The 24,964-nt window shown below is 40.1% G+C and overlaps 1 protein-coding gene across 1 annotated transcript in view; it reads left to right on the forward strand.

The window, feature by feature from the left end:
* The first annotated feature begins 403 nt into the window (after positions 1 to 403).
* GRIA3 (glutamate receptor, ionotropic, AMPA 3) overlaps positions 404 to 24,964 on the forward strand; it is a 133,733-nt gene continuing 109,172 nt past the window's right edge. Inside the window, exon 1 of the mRNA XM_009889343.1 lies at positions 404 to 563. Coding sequence (XP_009887645.1) covers positions 416 to 563 — 148 coding nt within the window. The 5' untranslated portion in view covers positions 404 to 415. The remainder of the gene's footprint in view (positions 564 to 24,964) is intronic.

The following is a 24,964-nucleotide window of genomic DNA, read 5'->3' on the forward strand; positions in this document are numbered from 1 at the left end:
ACGCCACCCGCGTCCTTAGCGGGTAACTCCGCAGAGACGGTGTGCGGGGAGCCTGGAGGTAATTCGGGAGCCGCGGTTGCCCAAGTTAGGCTTTTACATGCGTGTGTGGGCATGCCGGTGTAAGTGGCCTGGTCTTCAAGGTGCACCTGCAGCTCCCAGTGACTCCCGATGGCTCAGGGGGCACCTGGGTGTGATGTGTGGCTTTAAAAGCCCAACTTCGGACTCGGAGTGTGTATTTCATGTACGCGCTCTGTCAGAATTACATGCTCACGCTCAGGCTGCTCCTGCTCCTTCTGTCCTGAGATGTGCAGTATGCAAATGTAACTTACTGCCACTGTTTCTCTTCAAAATTCGTTCTGAAATACCTTTTCCCTTTTTCCTTTTTTTTTTTTTTCCCATCGTAGGTGGACTTTTCATGAGGAACACTGTTCAGGAGCACAGTGCATTTCGGTTTGCTGTGCAGTTATACAACACAAACCAAAATACCACAGAAAAGCCCTTCCATTTGAACTATCACGTAGATCACTTGGACTCTTCCAACAGTTTTTCAGTGACAAATGCTTGTAAGTAAATACATGCTTTTTTTAAAAAAAAAAAAATACTTTTTACCTATCCTTCCATTCAATTTCTTCCTGGTAGCCTAGAGTTCTTGTTCATACAATATAGTGCAACAAATGTGTGTGCTGACATGAGGTTTAGTAGATTTGCAGCATTATATGGTTGAATAATACCTTAGGGAAAGTTCTGTCACTGCTTCTTTTCACCCCTTTAGTTTTGTTTTCCAGAAAAACAACCATGTTATTTATATAGCAGCGCTGTGTAGCTGTGATCAGTGAACTGCCGCTGAAGTAACATCCCTTTTCTGTTGAGGCTACAACCTAGCCATGTGAAACTGCATAATTTGCAAATAATACCTATATAGGAATAAAACAGAAACAGCTGATTACAAGTGACCTTGAGGGGACAAAGCCAGAGGGGCTTACTTCTCTGCCCTGAAATACTGGGTTGTTTTCTTACAGTGAAACTCCTGTTAAAAGCTGAGGAGACTGTAAACTGACAAATACCGTTAGAGCTGAGGGGAGAGAAAATGGAATCAGAACGCTTTGCGTTATGAGAAATAGCTCTGCACAGGCAGTGCATATGTATAATTTGAGCCTCTATTAACAGAAGAAGCAAAATAGAACTTTGAGTAGTGTTAATGGGTGTTAAAATGCGAAATCTCTTTCTGAAAGACTGGTGCGTGTTCTGCATTTAAAAAAGCATTCTTTTACCAGTAGTAGTTCCTGAATATTTGTTTTACTGATGTGTCCAAATTCAGTTTTACACAGTTTTTATTATAAAGCTTTGAAAATGAGTGGAGCCCTCTTGCAAGGTGGCTGCATGCACTTTGTAGTATACAGAAATACATCTGTACATGATCTAAAGGACCTCTGAATGCAATGTATGAACTTTGTGCTATGAACAGGATTCCTGTTCATATACTCACAGTATAAAAACGTTCAAAGAGGCAGCATTGTGCTAAAATAATGAAGTATTGGAGTACAGAAAACTATCATCTCTTGCTTTAAAACAATTTCATGTTTTGAACATCTTATTTTTAAAATATCTTATTATCTAATTTTTTGTTTGTTGGGGATAGGATAGTTCTTGTATTCCTGTCCCATGCTGTATAATTGGAAGGCTGGACAAGTAGGTATTTTGTTCTTCTAGGATTTCAGGTATTTTTTGAGAAAGTTGATGGTTAGATAATATACAATAAGGAAATATTTGGACAAAATTTGGATTGATATTCTAACATATCCCCCATGTGACTGCTTCTTGCTAGTGCAGCATTACACTTTTTAAAGGGCTTTGAATTAGGACCTTTAAAACTTTTGCAAGGGGGTTAATTATATAATAGCCAGTAAAAAATGTTTGGTAAAGTGGAAAACAAATGGTAAATAAAAGCGTGTCTGTACTTTGCATCTTATTTTACTAATCCTATCCAGCCTCAACAGCTCTTACAACAAACATCAGACTATTAATCCTTAATCAGTGTAATCCCTTCAAGAGGCTGTATCTCAAACATAGTTTCCTAAATATCAATTATATGGATTTAAACTAAATACATTAAACTGCCTGGGTGATTAATTATTAAATGTTTTTTAAAAGTTCTACCAGCAGTTCTTTACAGATCCCACCAAGACACGTAAACCACACGCTCATTCAGAGGCAGTCAATATATTATTTAGTCAGCATGCTTCTCATCTTCTGACGTCTAATGATTTTTGACATTGCTTAGTGAAAGCTGTGGCAATTTTAGTAAGATGAGATGGTTTTCTGTAGTATAGGGCTGCATGTTCCAACGCACATATTACTACTGTAGTAAAATTGAGATAACTTAAGTCTCTGGAGAAACCATAGGCCAGAGAATACCAACCTACAGTAACCTGTTTAAAAATAGATGATGTGAAAAAAGAAACAGAAGAAAGAAGATGAAAAGGTGACTTTGTCCATAGCTATGTCAACCATCTGGTAATACTCTTGGTAGGAAAAGAGTACGGTGAGTCCAAGTCACCAGTCATATAGGTCTCAATAGCTCAAAATTAAAAAAAAAGGTAGAAGAACAGTTGTTCTATATGGATCTGGAAGCAATTATCTTCTTTGAATGTGAGAATGCTCATACATCAGGATGAACTAATAGCTCCTCACACTACCTGGCTAACATGTAAAACATTCTGGCCTAAGTTCCCTTAATCACATCCTCACTTCGCAGTGGAGTGGCAGATGATTTCAGGGTGCTGCCGTATCCATGAAGGAATTCTTTCTACAACATTTTTACTTCTCTTGGAGATAAGCATAAATTGTCTCCAGTGCTGTCACACAGCCGTTTGATCAATATTTGCAATTGGCAGGGATCCATAGGAGAGAAACCTGCAGTGACTCTGACTGCTTTCACTGGAGAGGGAGATTGTGGCTGACTTTGTGACGGGATAGGTAAAGGGACTGAAGGGAAACTGGAGAAAGTAGCGTGTGTAGTTTGAGCCTGGTGACTGTACTAGTCGGTATCCATAAAATAGTACTTTTCATTCACCTTTGCTTTGATTTATATGGTAGTGGCTGTAGTAAGTGTTCATGCGTGCAGGAATTGAGGGGGGCTCTGCTCAGGAAAGACTTATGTTCTTACTGTACAGCTGCACATCCTGCTTGGTGCAATCTGGTGCATTCCAGAGGCAGCAGGAGAAAATCTCTTCTGAAGTATCCTCATGAGCCAGAGATAAAAAGCCCACCTCTGGTAGGGCTGATTTGGAAATACCCCAACGTGGGAAAAGACTTGTTTAGAAGCAAAAGAAAATTCCTGTCCTAAGCCCCTCCCTCTCATTCCTTTTACAGTTAAATGATGCATAATCTGATTTATGTACATGTATTCCCTGCTTCACTGCTAGCACCGAGTCACTCTCTGTGTATTTAATTTGTACACATGCGTACAGTATTCATCCACCCTGTATTTATCTGCCCACCTATTTATTTAGCTGTATGATATCTTAACAGAGAGCAAATGCAAACACAGATGAAAATTCCAGTGTATTTAAAGGTGAATTGAAGTTTATCACTTAGCTCTGGGGAGATTTATTACATCTTTTAAAATATGCAGCTTTTTGCCATCAGAAAAAACAGAAAGGAAGAAAGTTAACTTGACCTGTGAATGAATAAAATCAAGTAAAACATGGATGTTATATTTTCTTCAAAAACACTCATGAAGGCAGTGAACTGGCTTTTTCAGAATAATATAAATATAACAGCTTAAATGTATAAATTCATCACTGAAGTGTCTTTCGTGCTTTTCTTACAACCTCTGATGAAGGATGTTAGTATTAATGTTGAATTATGCGTACAGTTCTGTAGATCATATTCCCTAGAAATAACACGCGTATGTCTTTCTGCTCTGCACTTGTAGTGCACTATACTTACACTGCTCCAGCCTCTGCAGTGTCAGCTCATTAGCACACAGATCTCATATTCCCTCTCTGCACTGTCATTGCAAAAAATTGCTGTTGTACACCTTTACAGCCAACAAATGTGCACTTGTGTTATGTACAATTTTCAAGAAATATTTAGAAAAGTAAACTCAACCTTATACCTAGTCCCCGTGGAATTTCTCAAAAGAAAGCGTTAGTTTTCATTAAAATCTGTTGATCATGTAATGATAGTGGTGGGATGTGTACGGGTGAAAAGGGGCTGTGATTGCAGAATCTCATTAATCTACAGGCAGATTCCATCTCTCAGCTAAACCTAACCTAGCAGTTGCAAATTCTTGTCCTGTTAATTTTTTTAAGTATTTTCTCATATATCTTCTGAACCCAGAAGGTTTTTATATTTTACCAAATCTTGATGTGTAGTGCTCATTCTTTAAGAGACCAAAAAAAGAGGGAAGATGATGTGCTTACCTTAAGTTGCTAAAATCCTGCAAGTGATTGTATGGACACTTTCTTAAGGGGGTCTGATTTCAGACTTTCTTAGAAAATTTACTTTAGCATCCTAGCAGTCCTTGTGTTTAATCTTTAAAATTCAGCTTGGAAGATTTTAATGGAAAAAGTGCCTGTTTGTTGTTATGAGAATGTTGCAGAAAATGATAGCCCAGGGCTAGTAGCAGATAATTTTTCCAATTTAAATCTATTAGTCCCTTTCACCAAAGCACAGGTGGAGATATATATATATATATGCTTACATGCATACTCAATCGCGCATATGCACACGCACTTTTTCCTTAGGTGCTGCTCAGCATTTCTTTTTGCCGGTGGGCAGATAATTTGCTTCCCTTGCATCTGTGTACTCTTTGGCCAGCTGGCAAAGGACACTGATGCTGAAAGTGGTCAGCTCCCTTCTGCCAAAAGCATAAGCATGTCTCGCTGAAAGTCTTGCCAAGTTTGGGCCGTGTACTGGTAGTTTTGCGTGAGCTGGGGCCACAGGGTAGATGCCTCACTCTCCTGATAAGGAATGCACTGTGGTTTCTCCCAGCATTCTGTGGTAAAACACCTGGAAATGTGCTTTTACACAATTCTGCTCATTAGAGATCCATTGAAATGCCTTTTGTGCTGTGGAAGGTGCTCAAGTGTTGTATGTTACAGCTGTGTGACGGAGAAAAGCTGCTGGCTTTAGTTTAGGGGTCAAAGTTTTTGCAATATTGTGGTAGGCCGAAAGGTGAAGGATGTGTTCCAAGTAAGGTTTGTTTCCACTTCATGGCAAAGCAGATGGTTTGTTATTAAGCTGAATGTGATCTCAGTGTTAGCAGAAGGAACGTGTTCAAGTATGTTTTATTATTTCTTAAATTAATTTTAAAATAAGCTGACTCTCCTTTGCTGCATATGTAGCATTTATGTACTGTTTAGATGTGAGGGTTCCATTTTACTCACACTGTACAGATGGAAAAAAATCTTACACAAATGAATGCTTTTTTGAGAAACTCTGAATTCACCAAATGAAGAAGAGTAAAGCATGATGAGGAGTGCCATTTACTTGCTCGGTTTTGGGAAGATTTTGTGGGGATGCAGAGATGAAATTGTTCACTTTTCCTATATAGCACTGGGCTTGAAGAACCCATGAGACTGTTGGCATGGGTTGGAGAGCTACTGATTAACTACACATTCCAATAAAATGTGTAACAGCTGTAGTTTATCTCTGAGAGGAAATGGAGATGCCATGATGGGAAACAAGCCCGTGACAGTAGCTTTTAACAACAACAAAAAACCACAGTTTTGTTGGAGGCTGACTTGGGAACTTGTCCAAGAGCCACAGAAAACAGTGGGTTTCTTTCCTGCGAGTTCGCTGTGTTCGGTGTCTGGGAGGTGGGAGTCCGTCCCACTGCAAGTGTGGGACTGTTACACAAGAAGGTGTGAAGTGAGGGAGCTGATGTATCGTCAGTGATTCTTTATTGTCACCATCCAGTGATTTCACATTTTTCCATTTAAAGCACATATTTTGTCATTACCGATTTTTGGAATGCTTATTTTGGTTTAGTTAGACATCCTTAAAATGTTTTCGAATATGTTATTTTTAAAGCAGCAACAGTTTGGTTTCATAGTTCAGTTTCAAACCAAGCCAAAGCATATAATTGAAAACTTGTGTTCGTTTATTGTGAGAAAGATGTTTATGTTGAATTCCTATTTGGCATTTAAGTTACAGCCTAAGATCAGTACTTTCTACGCTGCTGTAAGGTATATTGGAAGTGTATCACTGGAAGGCCGTGGTCCCCTTGCTAAGGGAGCTCATAAGACAGCCTAAAAACTCTGTACCTATTGTCCTGAGGTTTGCTATACAGGGGCTTGTACCTCCGCTGGAACAATGTGGCAATCTAAAAATAGAAATATAAAAATGATTGATCTAGATCAAACCAGTTTCTGTGAAACTGTGTGATCATCACTGCGGTGAAGCAATTTCCAGATTTCATCCATGGGGATTCTTTTTCTTCTAAATGTGTATGTGTTACATTTTCCATCAGAGGCAGAGGCGTGCTTCCCTCCATTATATCACCTGCTTTATATTATTGTTGATCTTCAGAATATCAGATGCCCTAGAAACCTCAAACTTGAAATCATCTTGGAGTTTTTCATGAGTAGTCATCTGAAGACTCCAGAGTAGACACTCACGTTCAGCTGTTTGTAGTCATTGCAGTGTGGACACTAATAACTATCCCACAGCTTCACAGTATGTACTCTGACATGACTGTATTGGGGAGTTTGGAGATATTTCTGTAGCACCAGAAATGCAGAGTTCATTTATCAGCATGTGAAACATTCAAAGGCAGTGCATGCCATTTTAGTTGATCTCACCAAGACGTAATTATTGGGGGTAAAACTGTCATATATACACAAAGCAAGAGAGAAACAGGTGATACGGTTTCTGTGTAAAGAGGGAGAGTGAATGTAGGAAGGAGTTATGCCAATGAACAACTAGCAGTTGTTCCCAGTTATCCTCCTCATGGTGTCTGAGGCACCGGGTCTGTTTTATCATCTTAACCCCTTCTCAAATCATGAGTGGCAGCGTGCAGCCCTCATGCATACGCTGCACAGGAGGCACAGCAGCCCTTACGCCTGAGGATCAACCTGCAGGGACACTGCGCTGCGGACAAGTTGCCCAGGCACTCATAAAAAAGGTGAATTGCTCTCCTAGAATTGGTTAACAGCTCTGGTGAGCACTCTTCCGCTGGAATGCAGCGACCTATCTGGTCGCTTGCATGCAATTATTTTGCTAGACTATTTGGACATTTCAGATATGCTGTAAGTTTTTTGTTTGGTTGTTTTTGGGTTTTTTTTCTGAACACAATTTACAACATGTTCACTTTCAGACTGCTTGTAAGTTATGTGATTGCCTTCGGATGCTTGGTCCTGCCCTTGTGTTGGGCTTGTATTTGCTGGAGTTTACTCAAATGTGATGTTTGCAGTTCTGATCAAGAATTTTTAAAAAATGCAGGGCTGCACGGTGACTTCACTGTCTTGGGTCCTTTTTAATACAAGATCTTTAAAATGATATGCAGGTATCTGGGAAAGGTATATCTGCTCTCTGATGCTATGTAGTCCATGCATACTCACTTCGTTCCTTGTATACTTCATTATTTTCACACCTCTTTCTCCTGGACTGCTGTGTGGAATGGTGCTTGCTGATTTCACTAGCAGTAGTTTTGTCATATGCAAACATCAAGCATTTGGGCTCAGCCCATGGGGTAAAGGGACTGAGCCTGGGAAAATGGAGTCTTCTGATGGCTCAGCATGATTTGGAGTAAGTCAGTTTGTACTTTTGGTAGCACAGTTTTGCTGTCTCTTATACAGGGTAATACAATTTACCTCTATCAGACAGGTGTTGCAGGGCTGTTTGCAGTGAAAAACTTGGAGAGCTTTGGCTAACAGTGCCTTTTTAATTTTGTTGATCGCTTCCACTTCCCTTCCTAAAAAAAAAAAAAAAAAAAAGCACCCCAAAGCCCCCCAAACCAAAATTGAAAAGAAAAAAACCCACCAAAAAATAGCCTACTCTTCTTGCATCTGAAAAATAAATTTAAATTAGCACTTGCTAATTTGCTGTCCTTGCCAGAAGATGATGTACGCTCCCACTGATGGACTTAGGAGAATGTGTGGCAGCTGTACAGCAAGCCAACCTGTCACTTCACAAACGAGAAATGTTCAGCTTTTTACCTGAAATAAGCAAAGCTGTTGGAAAGAAAGCAAGTTTAATATTGGGAAATTCTTTGTCTCCTACACACCCTGAGTCTTTATTTAAGTGTGGTCCACACTTCTGCAGCACAGCATGTGCCCGATACTCGGCCACCTGACCCACACTCAGACTGCTTATTTGAGTGGTGGGAGAAAGGACCATCTTTACTAGAAGTGGTGTTGCCTTTTGATTTCTCCCTGTGAGGTCTATAGAACATGTTGTAATCAGTATCTCACAGCTGCCAGCTTTTCGAAGAGATGTGCAGCAGTGTATTTCAGGGGTTGGTGCCTTCCATGATTTCTTTGTCCGATTTCCCTTTTGGAGATCTTAGTCTGAGATAGGTGCTGCAGCCCTGTTAGTGAACATGGATCAGGTCTTGCGAATGACAGGGTTCCTGCATCACGACACACACCTTGATTGGTCTTTGTACCCTGCTGTGTATGCAAAATTTCTTAAAAATTTTTGGTTGTTGTTGTTATTGTTTGTGATTTTTCTTCTGAGGGGGAGGTGCAGGGGGCGAGATGGCTTGGGGAGAAATGGTAACTGATAAGTTTTTTCAGGTGATGGACTTTCCATAGCATCTCTACAGCAGAACGCGTTTTCTGCCAATCACAGGGATTTTGTCTTCTTAGGCTTTACCATTTGCATCACCAAGTTTGGATTCTAATGAAGTCTGATGGTCACAAAACTCAAGTTCATGTGCATTCTTTTTTCGAAGCAGTTAGATGAGAGCTCATTAGTGTCCATTGATTTGCAAAGGACCGACCCAGGGTCTAACCCTGAATTGAATCGAAACTGTTAGGGGGATTCTAAATTGTCTAGCAAGTTCAATGTACTTGACCATCTTTCTCCCAAGTGTTTGTGCAGTGGTCAGGTAGCATCTCCAGAGTGGCTTCACTACCGTTGTGGAGTATGTCAAAAGGAGTTGGACCTAAGGAAATGCTGAATGAGCGACCAGTCAGCATATCTGCTATCCTACTTTGAATTTCCTTTTTAAAACATTGCTTTTTTTTTGTGCCTATTTACTTTTTCTTTTTTGATGAATATAAAATAATACTAAAGAGAAAAAATGTATGTTGTCATCCTATGCCACCTAATCCTATTTCTTTCCTATTTCATCTGTGTCAGCAGAGTGATTCTCATGACTAATGGTAGTTTTCATATATTTAGATTGAATGCCTCAGCCAGCTCAGACCGAGTTTGTCCATAGAACCCTTATCTCACTGCTGTTCTGTGCATCACAGGAACGTATGGTATATCCCAGAACATCATGTTGCATGACTTCAAAACCATGTATGATTAGAAATTATGGGAGCCGTGTAACTTGCTAATCTTTCATTTCAGATGTAGTTCCAAAAAGGTTTTAAAGATTAGATTGGGATCAACCAGAAAATCAGAGAATTAAAAATAAAAGCTTTGTAAATAGTTTCAGACTTCAAAAAAAAATTGACTTGGTTTCATTTGAAGCCAAATGTTTTGTTTTGGAAATGATGATTTCTGGGTTTTATGCGTTTTATTTTTTTGCTTGACTGAAACAATTTGGTGAAGGCTGCCAGAGTTAGCAAGATGTTTCTGCAGACGTGAATCTGCCTTTTTCAATGTAAAAGCACCTTTTCTGTCCAATGTTTGTAATGACATATAGATGATGGATGTGAAAAAAAAAAAAAAATTGCATGTGTTTTGGAAGAAGCTGTCTGCATTTTTTCAGGTATATAGTTCAGGCTGCTTGTGATGGATTTTATGGATGGACAATTTTTGTCAGTTAAAGTATGTATAGCATGTCTTTCCACACCATCTACAGGCAACTTACTTTATTACCTGGAGAGGCAGTGAAATAAGCCCAAAATTGATCAAAATGTGACCAGTTTAACCCTCCTGAAGTTTTCCACTACCCCAGTTTGGTGCTCCAGGTGCAGAAGTTGCCCTGTTTAAAATGAATCAGTATAGCTTTACTACATGCAGAGCGTAGTGAATGTAGTGGTGGTTTCTACAGCCACAATGTCCTGTTTCAAAGACATGCATTCATATGCATCAGATGTGCTTCACTGACGGTTGTTTTGTGCTATATAACACAAAAACGAATTGCAAGCAGTGATATGTAGTTGTGCATGTCTGCAGTGACCACTGGGACTTAAGTCTTTCAGTGCTTCATTGCTCTAGCTTAACAGCAAGAAAGAAAAAAAAGCATCTTTGTATCCCATTAGATAAATACGGGCAGTCAAAATACATAATGGAGTCTTCCTCTGATCTGATTTACACCGGGGTAAATTGGGGTACCTTTGCAGGACTTTGAAGGAGCGAAGCCAGTAATGTGTAAAAATGGAGTGGTCCCTCATGGGGTACTCCTGGCTTTGAGCCTCTGGATAAGTGTGGGGTGTGGGTCCAGGACAGCCAATGGATTCTTCAAGGGAGACTCGGAGCATCTTAATCACTTGCACACCTCTCCTCCAGGACTACCCAGGTTGTCCAGGCTCTTGACTTCAACAACTAACTGAATACCTCCTTGTGTAGCATCGCACGTCTTTTCTCTTGGAACTTTGGGAAATTTAACAAAACCTTCACGTTCAGCAGTAATAAGTGTCCCTTTATAAATGATGCTGGGTATCTCAGAAGTATCTGTAATAGACTGTGTAGAGCAGAATCTGCCAAGGAAAGATTTTGTTTTTCAATTGAAGCAAAATAGTGTAAATCAAATAGTCTCCTGTGGCAAGTGCTGACCTTGCTTTTAGCAGGAGTCTCTTATACCATCTCTACTTTCAGATTTTCTTTTTTCTTTTTTCCTTTTCCCCCCATATACGTATTTTTGTAGCTGTGAACCTTTCACTACTTTTCTCTTTCTCTCTGCATCAGTTTATGGATTTTGCAATTCTTGAATGAATAGAGGGTGTGTGACATTAAAAACCACAGTCTCTTCTGTGAAATTTAACTCCTTGTGTCTTTTATGCACTTGCATGAATAGTGATAGTCCTGATTGAAAAACGTGGCACCTTTTTCTGAGTCGCTGTGAAGGTAATTCAGGAACAGATCTCTGGCAAAACAGGGTCTTTTGGCTGAAGCATAAAGCTAATATTTTAACCTGTTTTCATCTGTAAAAACACCCTGTTATTTTTCATGAATAGTGAACCTATTGTGAGTAGTGATGCTGCTAACTCCTGCATCCTGGTCAGGTTCCAGCTTGGATCATTATCAACATAAATCAGTTATTCTCCTGGAAGCTTTATTCAGATAAATTATCTGCACTTCCTGTCTTAATTTCTTATTGTGTTGTTCTGCAGTGCTAGCCCCTGTTTCACATAAGATGCATTTGAGATTTCAGTTGAGGCAATCTCTGCATACGCTGGAGGATACAATTTGATATTAAAGTATATTTTCCTTGCGGGCTTTTCTGAAAAGATTTTATGCTGCCTTGATAATGTCTGGAGATTCCCTGTGTTAGTAAGAATTGTTTTGTTAATTGATTCCAGAATCTGCTGCTCTGGAATAGTCTCCCTTAATCAGGATCTTCACACGAATGTAAAAATGGTATCTTTCTGCACAAAATTGCAAGTAGGATTAATACGATTCCTCCTTTCTACCATGTGATCTCTAAAAGTGCTTGTATCAGCCCTGCGTATTTTTTGTGCGTGCGGTGTTGAATTCACAGAATCACAGAATGGTTAGGGTTGGAAGGGACCTCTGGAGATCATCTAGTCCAACCCCCAATTCAATCTATTGCAACATTTTCTGTAAGGGGATTCAAATCTTCTTGGAAATAACTTAATCAAAATCGATTATTAATTGTGTTTTCAAGAAGCCTGGGTAAAGCTGTGTGTGAAATAGGAATCTATCATTTCAGTTTCTCAGTAATTCGGCGTATGTGGAGTGCACTTGCAAAAAGTATCGGAAAGCTCCAAAGACAGGAGACCTCCTTCTGTGAAATGGGTGTGGGAAGGGCAATAGGAGTTTAAGATTCTCCCCTGCTATCCTGCCTGCCTCATTCCTGGATGAAAGATGCTATAGAAGTGTAAAGCATTAAGATCAAACCTCCTGGATAATCAGGGCTGTGACTTTCTTCTGCATGACAGAGAAGGGCCTGCGGTTCAGACGCTGCCGACTGCCTTCTGCGCTGAGCCTGCCAGCGAAAGGGTCAATTAGTGCCAACTGCAGGAGTGCAGCTCCGTTACAAAGGCCTGCGTCTGCTTAGAACTGTTCATTTAAGCTCTCATTATGGACTTTAGGTTAATAGTGGTATACACTGCTACCTAATCATATACCTGAAATTGAGAGACTTGACTTTACCAGTTTAGCCATCCTCCTACCTAGTTTGTTTGGGGTGTTTTCTTCTGACTGAGCCCAGCTTTACATCTCTGGGAGAAGTGTATCCTCTTGTGCTGTGATGATTACAGTTCAAGTGTGTAGAGATTTATTGCCAATATATAATAAAAAGTAATAACTTGAAAATATTGTTGATCAAAGCAATAAAGATCTGCAGCTTGATAAATTTGCCCATTCTTAAAAGCTGTTTTTTCTCTATGAATGTCCTGCAGACAATTTTACTTTAACAATATAATCAAGGCTTTCATTTTTAAACAGCCACTGACTTTCTCTTTGCAAAGGCAACTTCAGCAGTATGGTCGGTCTGCTTTCTTAGAGGTGTAGCGGCACCAACTGGGTTGTGAACTTCCCCTGTTTGTCCGCTGGAAAGCAAGTGTTCTCTTTCTGAAGAAGTTGGTGCCATTAATCTTTATGCTGTCAGCCGTTACGCTGGAAACATCCCACTGAAATGCTTTCTCAGTGTGGCTGGGTGTGCTGATTGTCCTTCATGTTATACTAGCAATAAGCTTGTAAATTGGATAATGCTACAACTTGAAGATTGTTTTAATTGCCAGGATATAAATTTTCTGAGCAACAGGCTTTAAAAGTGAAAAGTGATTGTTTATGGCTGTAGATGGAACAGTGGGACTTTTTAAACTTGGTGCAGCAGCGGTTTGGTTGCCTGGATGGATGCACGTATGCTGTTGCTTCCTGCTCAGTAGTCAATTCAGAGGGCTCGGACATTTCTGCAGAGCTCCTCTGGTGGAGTATCTTCGGAGCGTTCTACTGTGTGTGGAGCAGCTGAGGTGATGGCTTTGGCTCCCATTCATGGCATCCGCAAGAAAGAAATTGCTGCAGTCCGGTGGTGTATTGAGCTCTCTGCAGTGATGTCTCATGGCAGCACAAATCCTGCCTGGAAGCAGACGAGCGCCAGCCTCTAGGTCCTTGGGGCAACTGAGCATTCATCTGTTTTCCCTAGAGCACACACCAGGCATCTTGTGATACCTAACTGGTGAAATAGGATAGAAAACCTAATAGTAATTCCCAACGGTTAGGAGATTTTCCTGCCGGAGCAGGAGATGTGTTCGGAGCCCCAGGAACGGTGACCCGCCGATGTGGGGGCTCACAGGCTGGGCAGCAGCGGTGTTGCTGTGCTGGCCCACAGCCCGGCAAGGCTGCCAGAGAGAGAGTCGCTTCAACCACAGCAATTGGATCTTTTTTCACTTCAGGGCTTTAGAAGTTTTCTTTGGGATCTGTACTCTGCAGAGATGTGTTTTTTCCCTTTAGTCAGCTGTCTTTATTCCTTTTTCTCTGTTCTCTGTTCTTGTCTTGCTTTGATAGATAGGAGCAGATAGACCATAATTTAAAAAAAAAAAAAAAAAGAGCTATTTCACTTCCCAGAGACAGCGAACAGGCCTGTGAATGGCGCCTTCTGTTCCCCGTCTGCCTGGGTTCACCTCGCACCCATCAGCCTCAGCGTTAGTCTCATTCACATGGAGCTGCTAGGTTTGTTTTGCTCTCAAAAACTCTTGAGAGTGGGCAAGTTTCACACTGAAGTAGTTAAAAATCCCAAACTTGCTCCGTTTCCTCAGAAGTGACATTAGTTATCCCCAGGGCAGGTTTACTCAGATCACTGGAGCTTTCTCTGAATCCAGTTTGACTCTTGAGGTGGTTAAAAATCCCTGAGATCGTGGGAGGTTTCCCACAGAGCTGGAACTGCTGTAACACTGGAGGAATCCTGGTGCTTTCGGTGGAGCCTTTATGTATATACAGTAACTGGGTGAATGAAAAGCCAATAGTATAATTCTTCAGCATTTCTTTAGTTTCTAGAAGCCTGCCGGGCCTTTTGCGCTGATACGAGACTTCTGCAGCCACCAGTGATGAACCCCCTAAAACAAATGACTGAGATTGGTATTATTTATAGATAACCACAGAGATCATTCATTCCTCTCAAGCTGTTTATTTTTGGGCAGCCCAGTGAAACTGATGAAATTGCAGTTGTCTGAAATGCTTCTGCCAGTTGTTTGAATGAACAGTATTGATTATAGTTACAGGACTATTCATCTCACACTGGCACGCATACAATACATGTATTATAAAAATGTTGTCTCTGTTGACAGCTGGGTTATGAAATGATACACTGAATTATACGCCCTTATAGGCCATGCATCAAACTTTTCTTAATCCTAGTTCAAAAGTATTAAAAGTTACTTGAAGGAATACAGACTGGAGTATCCAACTCTGAAGAGCATTATAATACCTTTGTTAGAAACAACCAGTTAACAAATTTATGTTGAAATAAGCTGACACGATGAAACCCCAATGGGCGCTAAGTGGTCTAAACAATCTTCTGCTGTGGAGGTGGAGAAAATGTTCGTTTATTAAATGAGTAAAGGTTTTCTTAGAAGATGCAGGTGCGAAAGAGACCGTTTAAGTTTACTCTATTACTGCAGTTTTGCTTTAAGACCGAAGACTACCTTGAGGCAAGCCCTGTTTGCAGTACATACAGTAGTAGTCTTCTGGCTTCATAGGAAATACCTTCATCTTTCTGATTTTCTTTTTTTTCATTAAAAAAAAAATGCAGTGATGCAGCGATTGTGTTTGTCTACACTTACCCTCAAAAGTTTTCCATCCTTCATTCTGTCACTTACTTAATGGTGTGTATCCCAGTTGCCTGGGTTGCTCCATCACATCGCCTTTTACTGTGGGATTCACTGGAGAGAAGCTCAGCAGATGGCCCTTTGGCTGCAGCTTCTGTCCCTGCACTGGAACAATCTGTTGTTCTAACTCAAAATGGGTTAGAACAAACCCCAAAAGTTGAAATAAAAGCACCTCTCGCATTTTAGAGGATGTGATCTTTCATTGATGCTTTGCTGTATATTTGAAGGATTCATATTTTGAAAGACCGTAATTGTTAAATAAAGATTAGATAGATTTTTAAGTACTGTGCTCGGAAATTTCCATTGTCTTGCTCTGTAGTCATGAGTGATCAAACATAGATTAAAGTGCTCAGGGCATTTTTATTTTTTTAAGTTTTACTAATGCTGACTTGATTATACCTGAAATAACACCATTGTCTCCAATAGTTGCCCTGAGAGCAGACTTCCCCATATTTACGTGAACTAATTGGTACATTGCACGTAACTTTAACAGTACACGGTGGTGACAGATGTAACTGTAGAATGCTTGGGTGTGTTTTGACATATGTTTGCAATTGTAGCAAATTTATTAAATAACTGCATTTAAGGTTTCATAAAATAGGTAAGTCCAGTTCACAGCTGGAGTAGATTGACTTAGCATGCCTGATGTGAGTGGATGGAAGCAGATTTGTATCACCAGGATTCTTAAGTCTGATTCTTAAAATGGTATTTAACAGATTTTTTTTGGCAGTATAGTGGATAGAAATCCTGACAAATTTGTGTTGTTCAGTTGCCAAAGATCATATTCTTCTTCAGTTTGTGTTAACTAGGATAGCTTTCAAATCGAATATGTTTTTATCATAATTTCAATTTTCCACTGCATAAACTATCAATTTCCTGAATAGGAAAATAATTTTTTCCTCTTGTTCTTTCTTCCTTTTTCTTCGTAGTCTGAGAATTTTTCTTAACCAATAAGTAATGCATCTGTAACCATGAAAAAGCTTCATTTGAGCATCTCTTGTCATCGTTTTTTCAGATCCTAGCAAGCCACTTTTTATCTGGCTGCTTGCTTCCTTCTGCTTAACACTTCTGCTTTCTTTTCCTTTGTGTCAGACTCTGCAATGAAGCTGTTGTAATGCAACCACATTAATTGATGGTGATTTATTTTTAAATTCTTACTCTAAAAATTTAATCTCCTGTTACAAGGCGAGATATTTACATGCTCATCCACTATAAAAGTGGATGAGTTAGTGGAATAAATACTCTTCACGTTTATGGGAGAATAGACACCCCCATGCTGTCAGCATAGAGAGAGATGGATTCTGTTGATAATTTGTGTGGTGCAGTGGCTGATGAGATATAGTAGCGAGGATGAAACACTAGCTACCGCACTCGGCAAAATTTAGGGGTCTCTTCAGCTGTGAATGGCTCTGCTTAATTGTTAGCGAAGCCTCCCCTGCTGAAATGATGCATCAGAGCAGCACAAGCTGAACAGTTGTGATGGCTGAACTTGCTCCTGCTGCTCATGAACCAGCTATGCTGTAAATGCAAACAGTAGGTGCCCTTCTTATCTCCAATTAAAGCATGGATGCAAGTTTGACTATTCAGCTGCAATATCAAGTTAGTCAAAAAGCTAACTTGGGAGTTGAAAAGCAGGTATTTTTGCCCGATACGTATTCTCAACACCTTTGCTTTTCTGGCTTCCTTGGCAGAAAGGACAGCTTGAGGGTCAAAAAATATACGGTTGTGAATATCTCTTTTTTTTCTTTCCCTTTTTTTTTTTTTTTTTAAAGTTATGGAAAACTGTGATATTTTCTACTGTTCACTTCAGTGTACAGAGGAAAATTTCCTGGGAATCCTCAGGAAAGGTGGCCTTCCCTAAGCGGTATTTTCTCATTCTTCCCTGGAGCTGCAATATGAATGATCCTGTCCTGCTTGTCTTTTAAGGATACAAGATCAATTGTGATAATTAGGATTACATGTGATGGTTATCTGAAGAAAACAATGGCAGAGGAGGAAATAGGGAAGGGCAATATTGTCATTTGAGAGGATGTGTGTATATGGCTTGTGGCTAAGTCTTTCTGTACAGTATTCCTCAGTATTCTGTGCACTTCTCCATAAAGACATTAACGGCTTCTTGGAGAACTCAGATGTTGAAATTGGACACTCTAATGTCCAAACTTGCCTTTCAACATCTGCTCGGCTGTATGAAATGCTGGGTGGGTGTTCTAATTCAATCCCCTGCTTTGTTCTTCAGTAGTAGCAATATCCATTGCAAGAGCCGATGTGCTGGTGTGTAGTCTCCATCATCATCTTCCATTAGATGTCAGTCGCATCTCTCCTTCTGGATGTTTTTTTGGCTTTCAAATGAGTGAGAACATGTAGGCTTGCTTAGCTCAAATAACTAGTTATTTTTCAGATCTAGTTAATCGCAAGCCCGAGTTCTTCACATGAACAGGCTTTCCAGGGTCATCTATTCAAGTAGCTTTTTCTAATCTTAGGCAGCGATTTAACTTCTTAAACATAAAAGCCCTGAGTATGCTGTTTAGAGGAAGAACCATTACCTTCTAAATAGCGTTTCCTCTTGTGGTTGATGTTCCTTATTTTCAAAAAGTCTTTTTTTTTTTTTCCCCTTTTGGATCAAACTTGTTTTTATTTTCCACAGCAATTGCATCATGGATTAAATGTGCATCTCCTATTTGTGTAGACAATGCTGCTTATATCAAGGAGAAAAAAAAATTAAAATATATGTACAGTTGCATTATTGTGTAATATTACTGTAATCAGTAACATTTCTTAATAAGCTACACAGCAATATGATTGCTTGATTCCTGAGAAGAGTGTCACGAAGGTAAGTTAAGTTTTATGGGGTGAGATGAATTTCTCACTTGCTCCCCCCTGGTCTCCAAAAACTGATATTCAGAAATAAATCTTTTAGGAGAAGAATTTAATTATCTTGCATTTCCCACTTTGTTGGCTCTAATTAACTGACTGTGCTTTGGATTCTCTGCCTCATTTGGGAAGTTTGAATGGATTCCGTAGATACAACGGTTTTAGAAAGACACTTCAGAATGCGGCTTCTCAGAAGACTACAGCTCTGCACAGCATGATTAGTTTCACTTATTGGCTTGACCCAGTGCATTTATTCTGCCTAGCTGAAGTCATGAAAATGCTAGATACTGTACTTATTTACATTTGTTTGAACCATTCTTTTGGTAAAAGAAAATATTTTTATTGTGGCAGTTGGATGGTTTCTCTCTATTCCCTAGTACTATAGTTCATGTTATGTTTTTATTCAAAGTTAATTGTGCCATAGCAGGATATTTTTTTTATTTGAGAATAATTTTGGGGGCTGGGAGGGAGGAAGGAGAGGACCAAGTAAGTGAAGGGAAGCCACAGCTTAGGAAAGGATCCAGAGCCAAGAGAGTTAAATTGTGCTTCTTTCGAAGATGTGAAATTGCTTGAAAGTACTCCTGTGTAGGGCACAACCTTGGTGTGTTTGCTGGAGCTGTTTTGAAAGATTTTCAATTACTGTATCATGGATAGATTTTATGGAAGGGAAGTTTTCTTTCTGAAGAATAGAAATGAAATCATACTTGCTTCTTTTGGAGCTAATGTGTAGTGTGTATCCATATATTCATGGCTACTGAATTATCCTGCTCCTGTCAATCTCGCTTTCTGTTCCTGTAGTCCCTCAACAAAACAAGAGGACGGATTCAGACTATTTGGATTCCTCCAGAGTAAAGAGGAGGCTGCTATCAGCGGGCCGCTGTCTGAATCCATGTAAAACCCAAGAATTTTGATGGGATGAAAGATTTTTTTGAACATGGATTAAAACAGAATAAAATCGCAAAGGTCCTGTGCTTGAAGAGACACTGTGAATTTATGGATTACATATGCTCTGTGTAAAATTGTCTTTCGTGCTGTCCTTACTCATAGCACCAACATGACTGTCACTGGAAGAAACCAGAGGGAAAAAAACATTTCGTCTTTTCTTATTTATTTTTGCAAGTAGCAGCACTTTCTGGCTTGTTGCAGGATTGCATCCCTGTGTTTGTTAGTCCCACCACTTTCTGTCTCCACTTTTTATACAGTAACAAGAAAAAGAGGAAGAACTGTATATAAGTATGCTGTTAAATCCGTGAGAGAGCTTGGCTGAGTGCAGGGCCTGAAACTGCCTTGAAAATTATCTTTAAAAACTGACTTTGTATCATGCTGAGGATGCAACAAATACATCAAAGAGGATGAGAAAAAGAAGCTGGGATAACACAAATTTACTACTTGAACAAAGAAAAATAAATTGTTCCAATACAGTAACTCAAATCCTGGTTGCTTTCCTTAATAGGATGGCTTCAACAGGATTTAATTTAGGACTAGTTGCATTAAGCTATGGAAAAATGAAAAGCCAGGAAGGGGTGGTTTTGTTTGTTTTTTATTTATTTTCATGGTTACAAAATAATCTGGCAGTTTTCTGTTCATGGAGTTTGTCACTTGGTTTGTTTGATGTGGTTTTTGCAGCTCTCAGGACTTCTTGAAATATTTGAGTGACAGCGCTTAACTAAAGCTGGTGGCAGCCTAACTGCGTTTGCATTTCTGGCATGGTTTTGCAGACTTTTCTTGCTTTAGTAGTATACTCGAAAGGTCAGTAGCTTGTTATATGTCCATACAGTAACATCAGGGGTCACAAACATGCTCCTAACCAGAAAGTGTGTTACAACTGTATTACTCTAATGAGAAAGATTAGAAACAAATCGGATTTTTTTTTTAAAGTTTCACATTTACTTACTGCAGATTCAAAAGTGAGTTTAGCCCCAGAGCCAAAGAACAGCATAATAGAGGGACACAAATGCCTGTTTTTCTTTTATAGGTGATCTCTGTAGAACAGGAGGTAAGAAATATTGTCTGGGCTTCTTTGGAAAGCTGGGAAGAGCTGATGAATTCATCAGTCCTTTTCGTGCAGCTCTACAGGAGGATTTAAATCTTTATGTCTTCAATTTATTAAATTATTATGAGAAAGTCATTCTATTGTTATCAAATTCATTTTTCTTATGCAAGTTTCTATGCTATTTTTGTTATAGGAAGGTATTGTCTCATCGATAACATTGCCAGTGGGAAGGAGGGCTTAAACTGCCTCATGTAAATGGCAAATATACAGAGAAAATCAGAGTACAAAGAAGTCTTCTCTGCCTATAACTGACATTTCTTGGAAAATGAGGTCTCTTACGCCTTCTATTATAGTCTGGAGAGACACTTCACTTAGTCCATTAATCTATCTGAAGAGCTTTACTACCTGAGTTCACCAAATAAATCTATTCCAAGGCCTACAAAATTTTCAAGTCCAAAAATAATCTGTTGATGGGCTGCTTTGAAAAGTTTTACACTGTCAAGGAGTCCGTTTAAAAATCAGACTAGGAAAATTCAGGAACAATAGCCTAGCATTAGCTCTGTACAGTGTATTATTTTAAACAAGTGCAAAGACACATTAGCATAGTCCTTTCTGTTGTCTGCTGTTTTGTTGGGCAGTATAGAATTACATAAAAGAGAGAGATATGTGTGTGTGGAGAGAGAGAAAGAGAGATTTCCTGGTTTGGAGCCTAAGTTTGCAATGAGCTGCTTTTAGCTGAATGATGTGAACTCTTCTCTTGATGACAATTACACTGGTTTTAACAAAAGAAAAACGCTTATTTTAAATTTAAACTGAAATTGGCACTGACATTTGCAAGTTAAAATGCAGAGTCACTAATGTATAAAACCTGGAAGATATTGTGAATTAGTTCACAAGAAATCAGGAAAGCAGAAATTTAATACATTTCTATTGGGTAGGACACGGGTATGTTTAATTTAAAGTAAGGTGTTATTTGCAATCTCTAACTGGAGTCTCATATCAGTTTCTACTCTGTTGTGCATAGCAAGCTGATTTTTATTTTTTTTTAAAGCTTAGTTGAAAGGGATCTGAAAAATTAATCAAGTTCATTGAGTTCATGAAACAGTTCCTCCCATGGTTACGTCTGTGCCTGCTGTGAATAAGGGCTTCCCTACCTACACAGCCTTGTCGTGTCACCCAGAGCCGGCAGTGTTTCTCTCCAGTTTGTCATCACTCTGTAAGGTCCTTCCTCTCCTCAGTGCAGTTTTCTTCAGTGCTTCACCTCCCAGAACAGGTGGTGCTGCAAATGAGGGATAACCAGCAATGGGGACAGGCCTTGAGGGTGACCATGGACTTCTGGAGAGCAGAGCTGGAGCAACGGTACAGCCGTGCGAGAACTTTCCTTAGAGAAATTTATTGCCACTTATCATGCAAACTGGTACAGTTAAGCTGTTGGTGCTGGTAGATTGGCTATAGGGACTACTGTCCTAGAGATACGCACAGCCATTTTAAGGCTGTTTCCCCCAGCTTTGTACTGATCTGGGTATTGCACAGTTGTGTTTGAGACACTGGTGGGACCCATTTGCTCGTTCCATTGCTGAATGATACCCCCAAAATGGGCTAATTACTTAGGGTATGGCTGATGTAGAGCTGTGGAAGGTTCACTGAAGTGACTTACTGAGGATATGCTAAGGATCCACAGTGCATAGCTCTTTAAAAATTCATAATTATTTTCTGCCATAAAGATTAGAGGTTTTGTTCCCAAGACCAGAAAAGACTTGGATAGTGTTGGGCTCCTTTGTTGTTTCAGACTTCCCCCTGCCTCAGTTTTCCTCTCCCTCCTGAGTTTACAGTGTTTTTGCAGGATGCTTGGAATTTCTTGGTGCATACAAGCAAGGCATTAGCAGATTCTCATGTGAAAAGCCAGAGATTAATTTTTTAGATACTTCTAATAAATGCTACTATTACAGAGGGATTTGGATTAGGGTTCTCTGAGGGTAGAGTACGTCTGTGAACCAAGAGGCTAAGGAATGGGTTGGAAAGTAGGTCTGATACAGGTGATTAAAGAGTAGCTTGAAAAAGTATTTATTTCAATAGCAACAAAGTTGCTTAAATATGTGTTTTATTTACATGCAGAGAAACATTACATAAAACCAGGCCTATGTTTGAAATAAAATACAAATTAAGTATTAAGTACAAAGTCCAGTCATGTACCAGAAACTCATAGTGTGAAAATACTAGAAGTTTGCAGTGAGCAGACTGGTTAACTGTACGTATGAAACAACAGAAATTCAATACATCACTGATGTTAACCTTTGTGAGTATTTGATAGACAGCACACACAGTCTCCCCTATCAAGTTCCACTTTTTCAATCAGAAGAACTGCCAGTGACTTCAGATGTTGTTTGCTGTAAAGATTTATTTTTATTTTTTTTTAAAAAAAAAGGGGGACAATGAAGATGCTTTTGCACATAAGACTTCTCTTCCTTGAGTCACTTTCAGCTTTTGAAGGGGCACCAAGAATTCAGGCTTAGGAGCTTCTTGGGTAGGACAATGGGGATGCAAAGCATCGATTATAAGCCATTAATGATAAGCCATGGTGTGAACAATGTGTGTAGCTTGGTAACTTTGGTAAATGTCAGAATATTTTCAGAGGAAAGCTAATGTTTGTTAACCATGTCTCCAATGTGGAGGAGCTGTAATGGAGGTAACATCATCCAATTTTTTTAAAAAATATCTGTGGTTTTGCATTCATTTGTATTTATGCTGATGAGACTATAAACATGATGAGACCACAGCAATATTCTCTGGCCTGGATGGTGGTTGCGAATAAAAGAGCTTCTAACTCATAGCACTGGAAGTTACAGAAGTCTTCCTATTTTCTGTTAACTCTACTGGCAAGTCTGAGAGAGGGAGATGGGAGAAAGGGCTGTTCTTTAAAGTCGTCGATGTGCAGGTGTATTCCTGCTACAAGAGATTTTAGTAGGTGTTAGTAGAGGAGAGACTAGAGAGGTGTGGAAGTGCCATTGTGTAAATCAGACTAAATGATCTGAATACCCCCGGTACAGCTACACAGTGATGCATCGCTGAGGGGGGACCTCCTGCCAGGGTCAGCCTCTTGGCAATTTGACCCTCAGCTCTGATTCAGTGTCTTGTGCACATACTTTGGTCTGTGCCTGTTCATCAAAACACCTAAGCGTGTGCTTAAATTTGTGCACAGAGCTTTGGGATCTAGGACATTTAATAAAGCCTTACTGGTGTCCATGAAGCGATTCTGTGCATGTAGAATAAGGTTGACCAAGCTGTGGTTCTTTAGGTGTGTGCGGTTCTAGAGAAATTCAAGTGCTGCCCCACACTGCCACTGTCTCATGACACTCTGGGTTTCTGATGAGGACTTCTAGGACCTTTTGAGAAGAACCAAAGAGCTGCTAGTCAGGCTTTGGTATGAGGCATTTAGCTCTTCTCTGTCAAGAGAGGATAGGAGGAGTCCCACTTCTCTACCACCATCACACATAACCCTGCAGGCCAATGAGATTGTTCTCTGCTGATGAATGTAGCAGGGTCTCATGGAGCACAGAAAAGCAGTGGATTTGCTCTAGGTTAACATTTCACTATACAGCTGGCTGAGAGCAGACTTTGAACCGGTGTTTAAAGCTACACCAATCTGTCCAGACCCTCTGAGATAACAAATAATTTCAAACTAGGCCCTTCTCACTTGGCCACCCCCTTCTCCTCTGAAAGGGCAGCAGTCAGCTAAGAATTAACATGTAGCAATGTGACTTTTCTTTCACAATGAGGCTTTTGCTGTACCATTTCCATCGATTTTGGCTTCCACATTACTCAGCTGTGCACCAGACAACTCTTTTGTTATGTGCCAATTAACCCAGCTTGATAAATAGTAATTATGCATAATTTATACAGAATAATATTCTTGTTGTTCCCTGTAAATAAGGGACAGGCTTAGCTGAGGGTACTGGTCTGTGAATTACTGTCAGATGTGATCATGAAGGTCCAGGAGGCTGGTAGCAAGGACTCTGGACTGTAAGGCAGATAGAAGCGATACCAAGAATAAAATTGGATGGGGAATGCTTTTGTTTTTGTAAGGGGAGTTGGGATTTTGGTTTTGCAGTTCTGTAGTTTGCTCTTTCAATGTACTGAACAGGCCTCAGTGAAGTCCATGGGAGCTTCTCCAATGATGTTGGTGGGTACTTGACTGGATTCGTAAGGAGCATCTTCAAACAATTTCCCTGGCTACTCAAGCCAGGTTTTCACAGCCATTGTGTTTCCTCTTCTGCATTAACTGATCTGAAGTCTCTCAGACTGACAAGCTGACAGAAGTGGACACGAGGAGTGGGTGAGAATTGCGTATCCCATTGAACCTTGAGTAAACAGAGGGAGGAGATATGGAAATGTGAAATCCAGTCCACCGGTCCAAGATGCACTCGCAGTGACAGCGCTTGCTGGAATACTCTTGCAGAGCCTCCAGGAAAGTGCTAGGGACTGTTGCTTTGGGTAAACGGGGCTGTCTGTCAGCCAGCACCATGCTCTGCGTGCACAGAGCCAACTGGAAACCCTCTGGAGCTGGAGGCAGCTTGTGCAGCTGCTGTTTTGGCGATCGCACCCCCTTTCTCCTTGGACAGCCCAAATCCTGGCCTTTACCTCATGGTGAATTGTACCCAGTTCAGTGATTCCAGGTGTGTTTGCCATTTTGTCTCTTCTGTCTCATCCTCTGTAATATATCCCCACAGGCCTATAAATGGCACCACCTCAGCAGACTCAGCTCATCTTTCATCACACTGCCAGAGCCTTGTTTTGATTTATTGCCTTTCACCACAGTGGCCCAGAATGAAGTCAACTTCTGCAATCACTTAGGGAAGGATTTGCTGAACAAGCATACATTTAATAATATGCCTCCGCCTTTTTACTTCCTACACACTGGGATGTTCCAAGGAAGTAAGAAATCCCTTCAGCGTATCGGAGTGCT

Source organism: Charadrius vociferus, unplaced genomic scaffold (assembly GCF_000708025.1).
Source record: "Charadrius vociferus isolate BGI_N301 unplaced genomic scaffold, ASM70802v2 scaffold7, whole genome shotgun sequence".
In the NCBI taxonomy this organism is placed as follows: Eukaryota; Metazoa; Chordata; class Aves; order Charadriiformes; family Charadriidae; genus Charadrius; species Charadrius vociferus.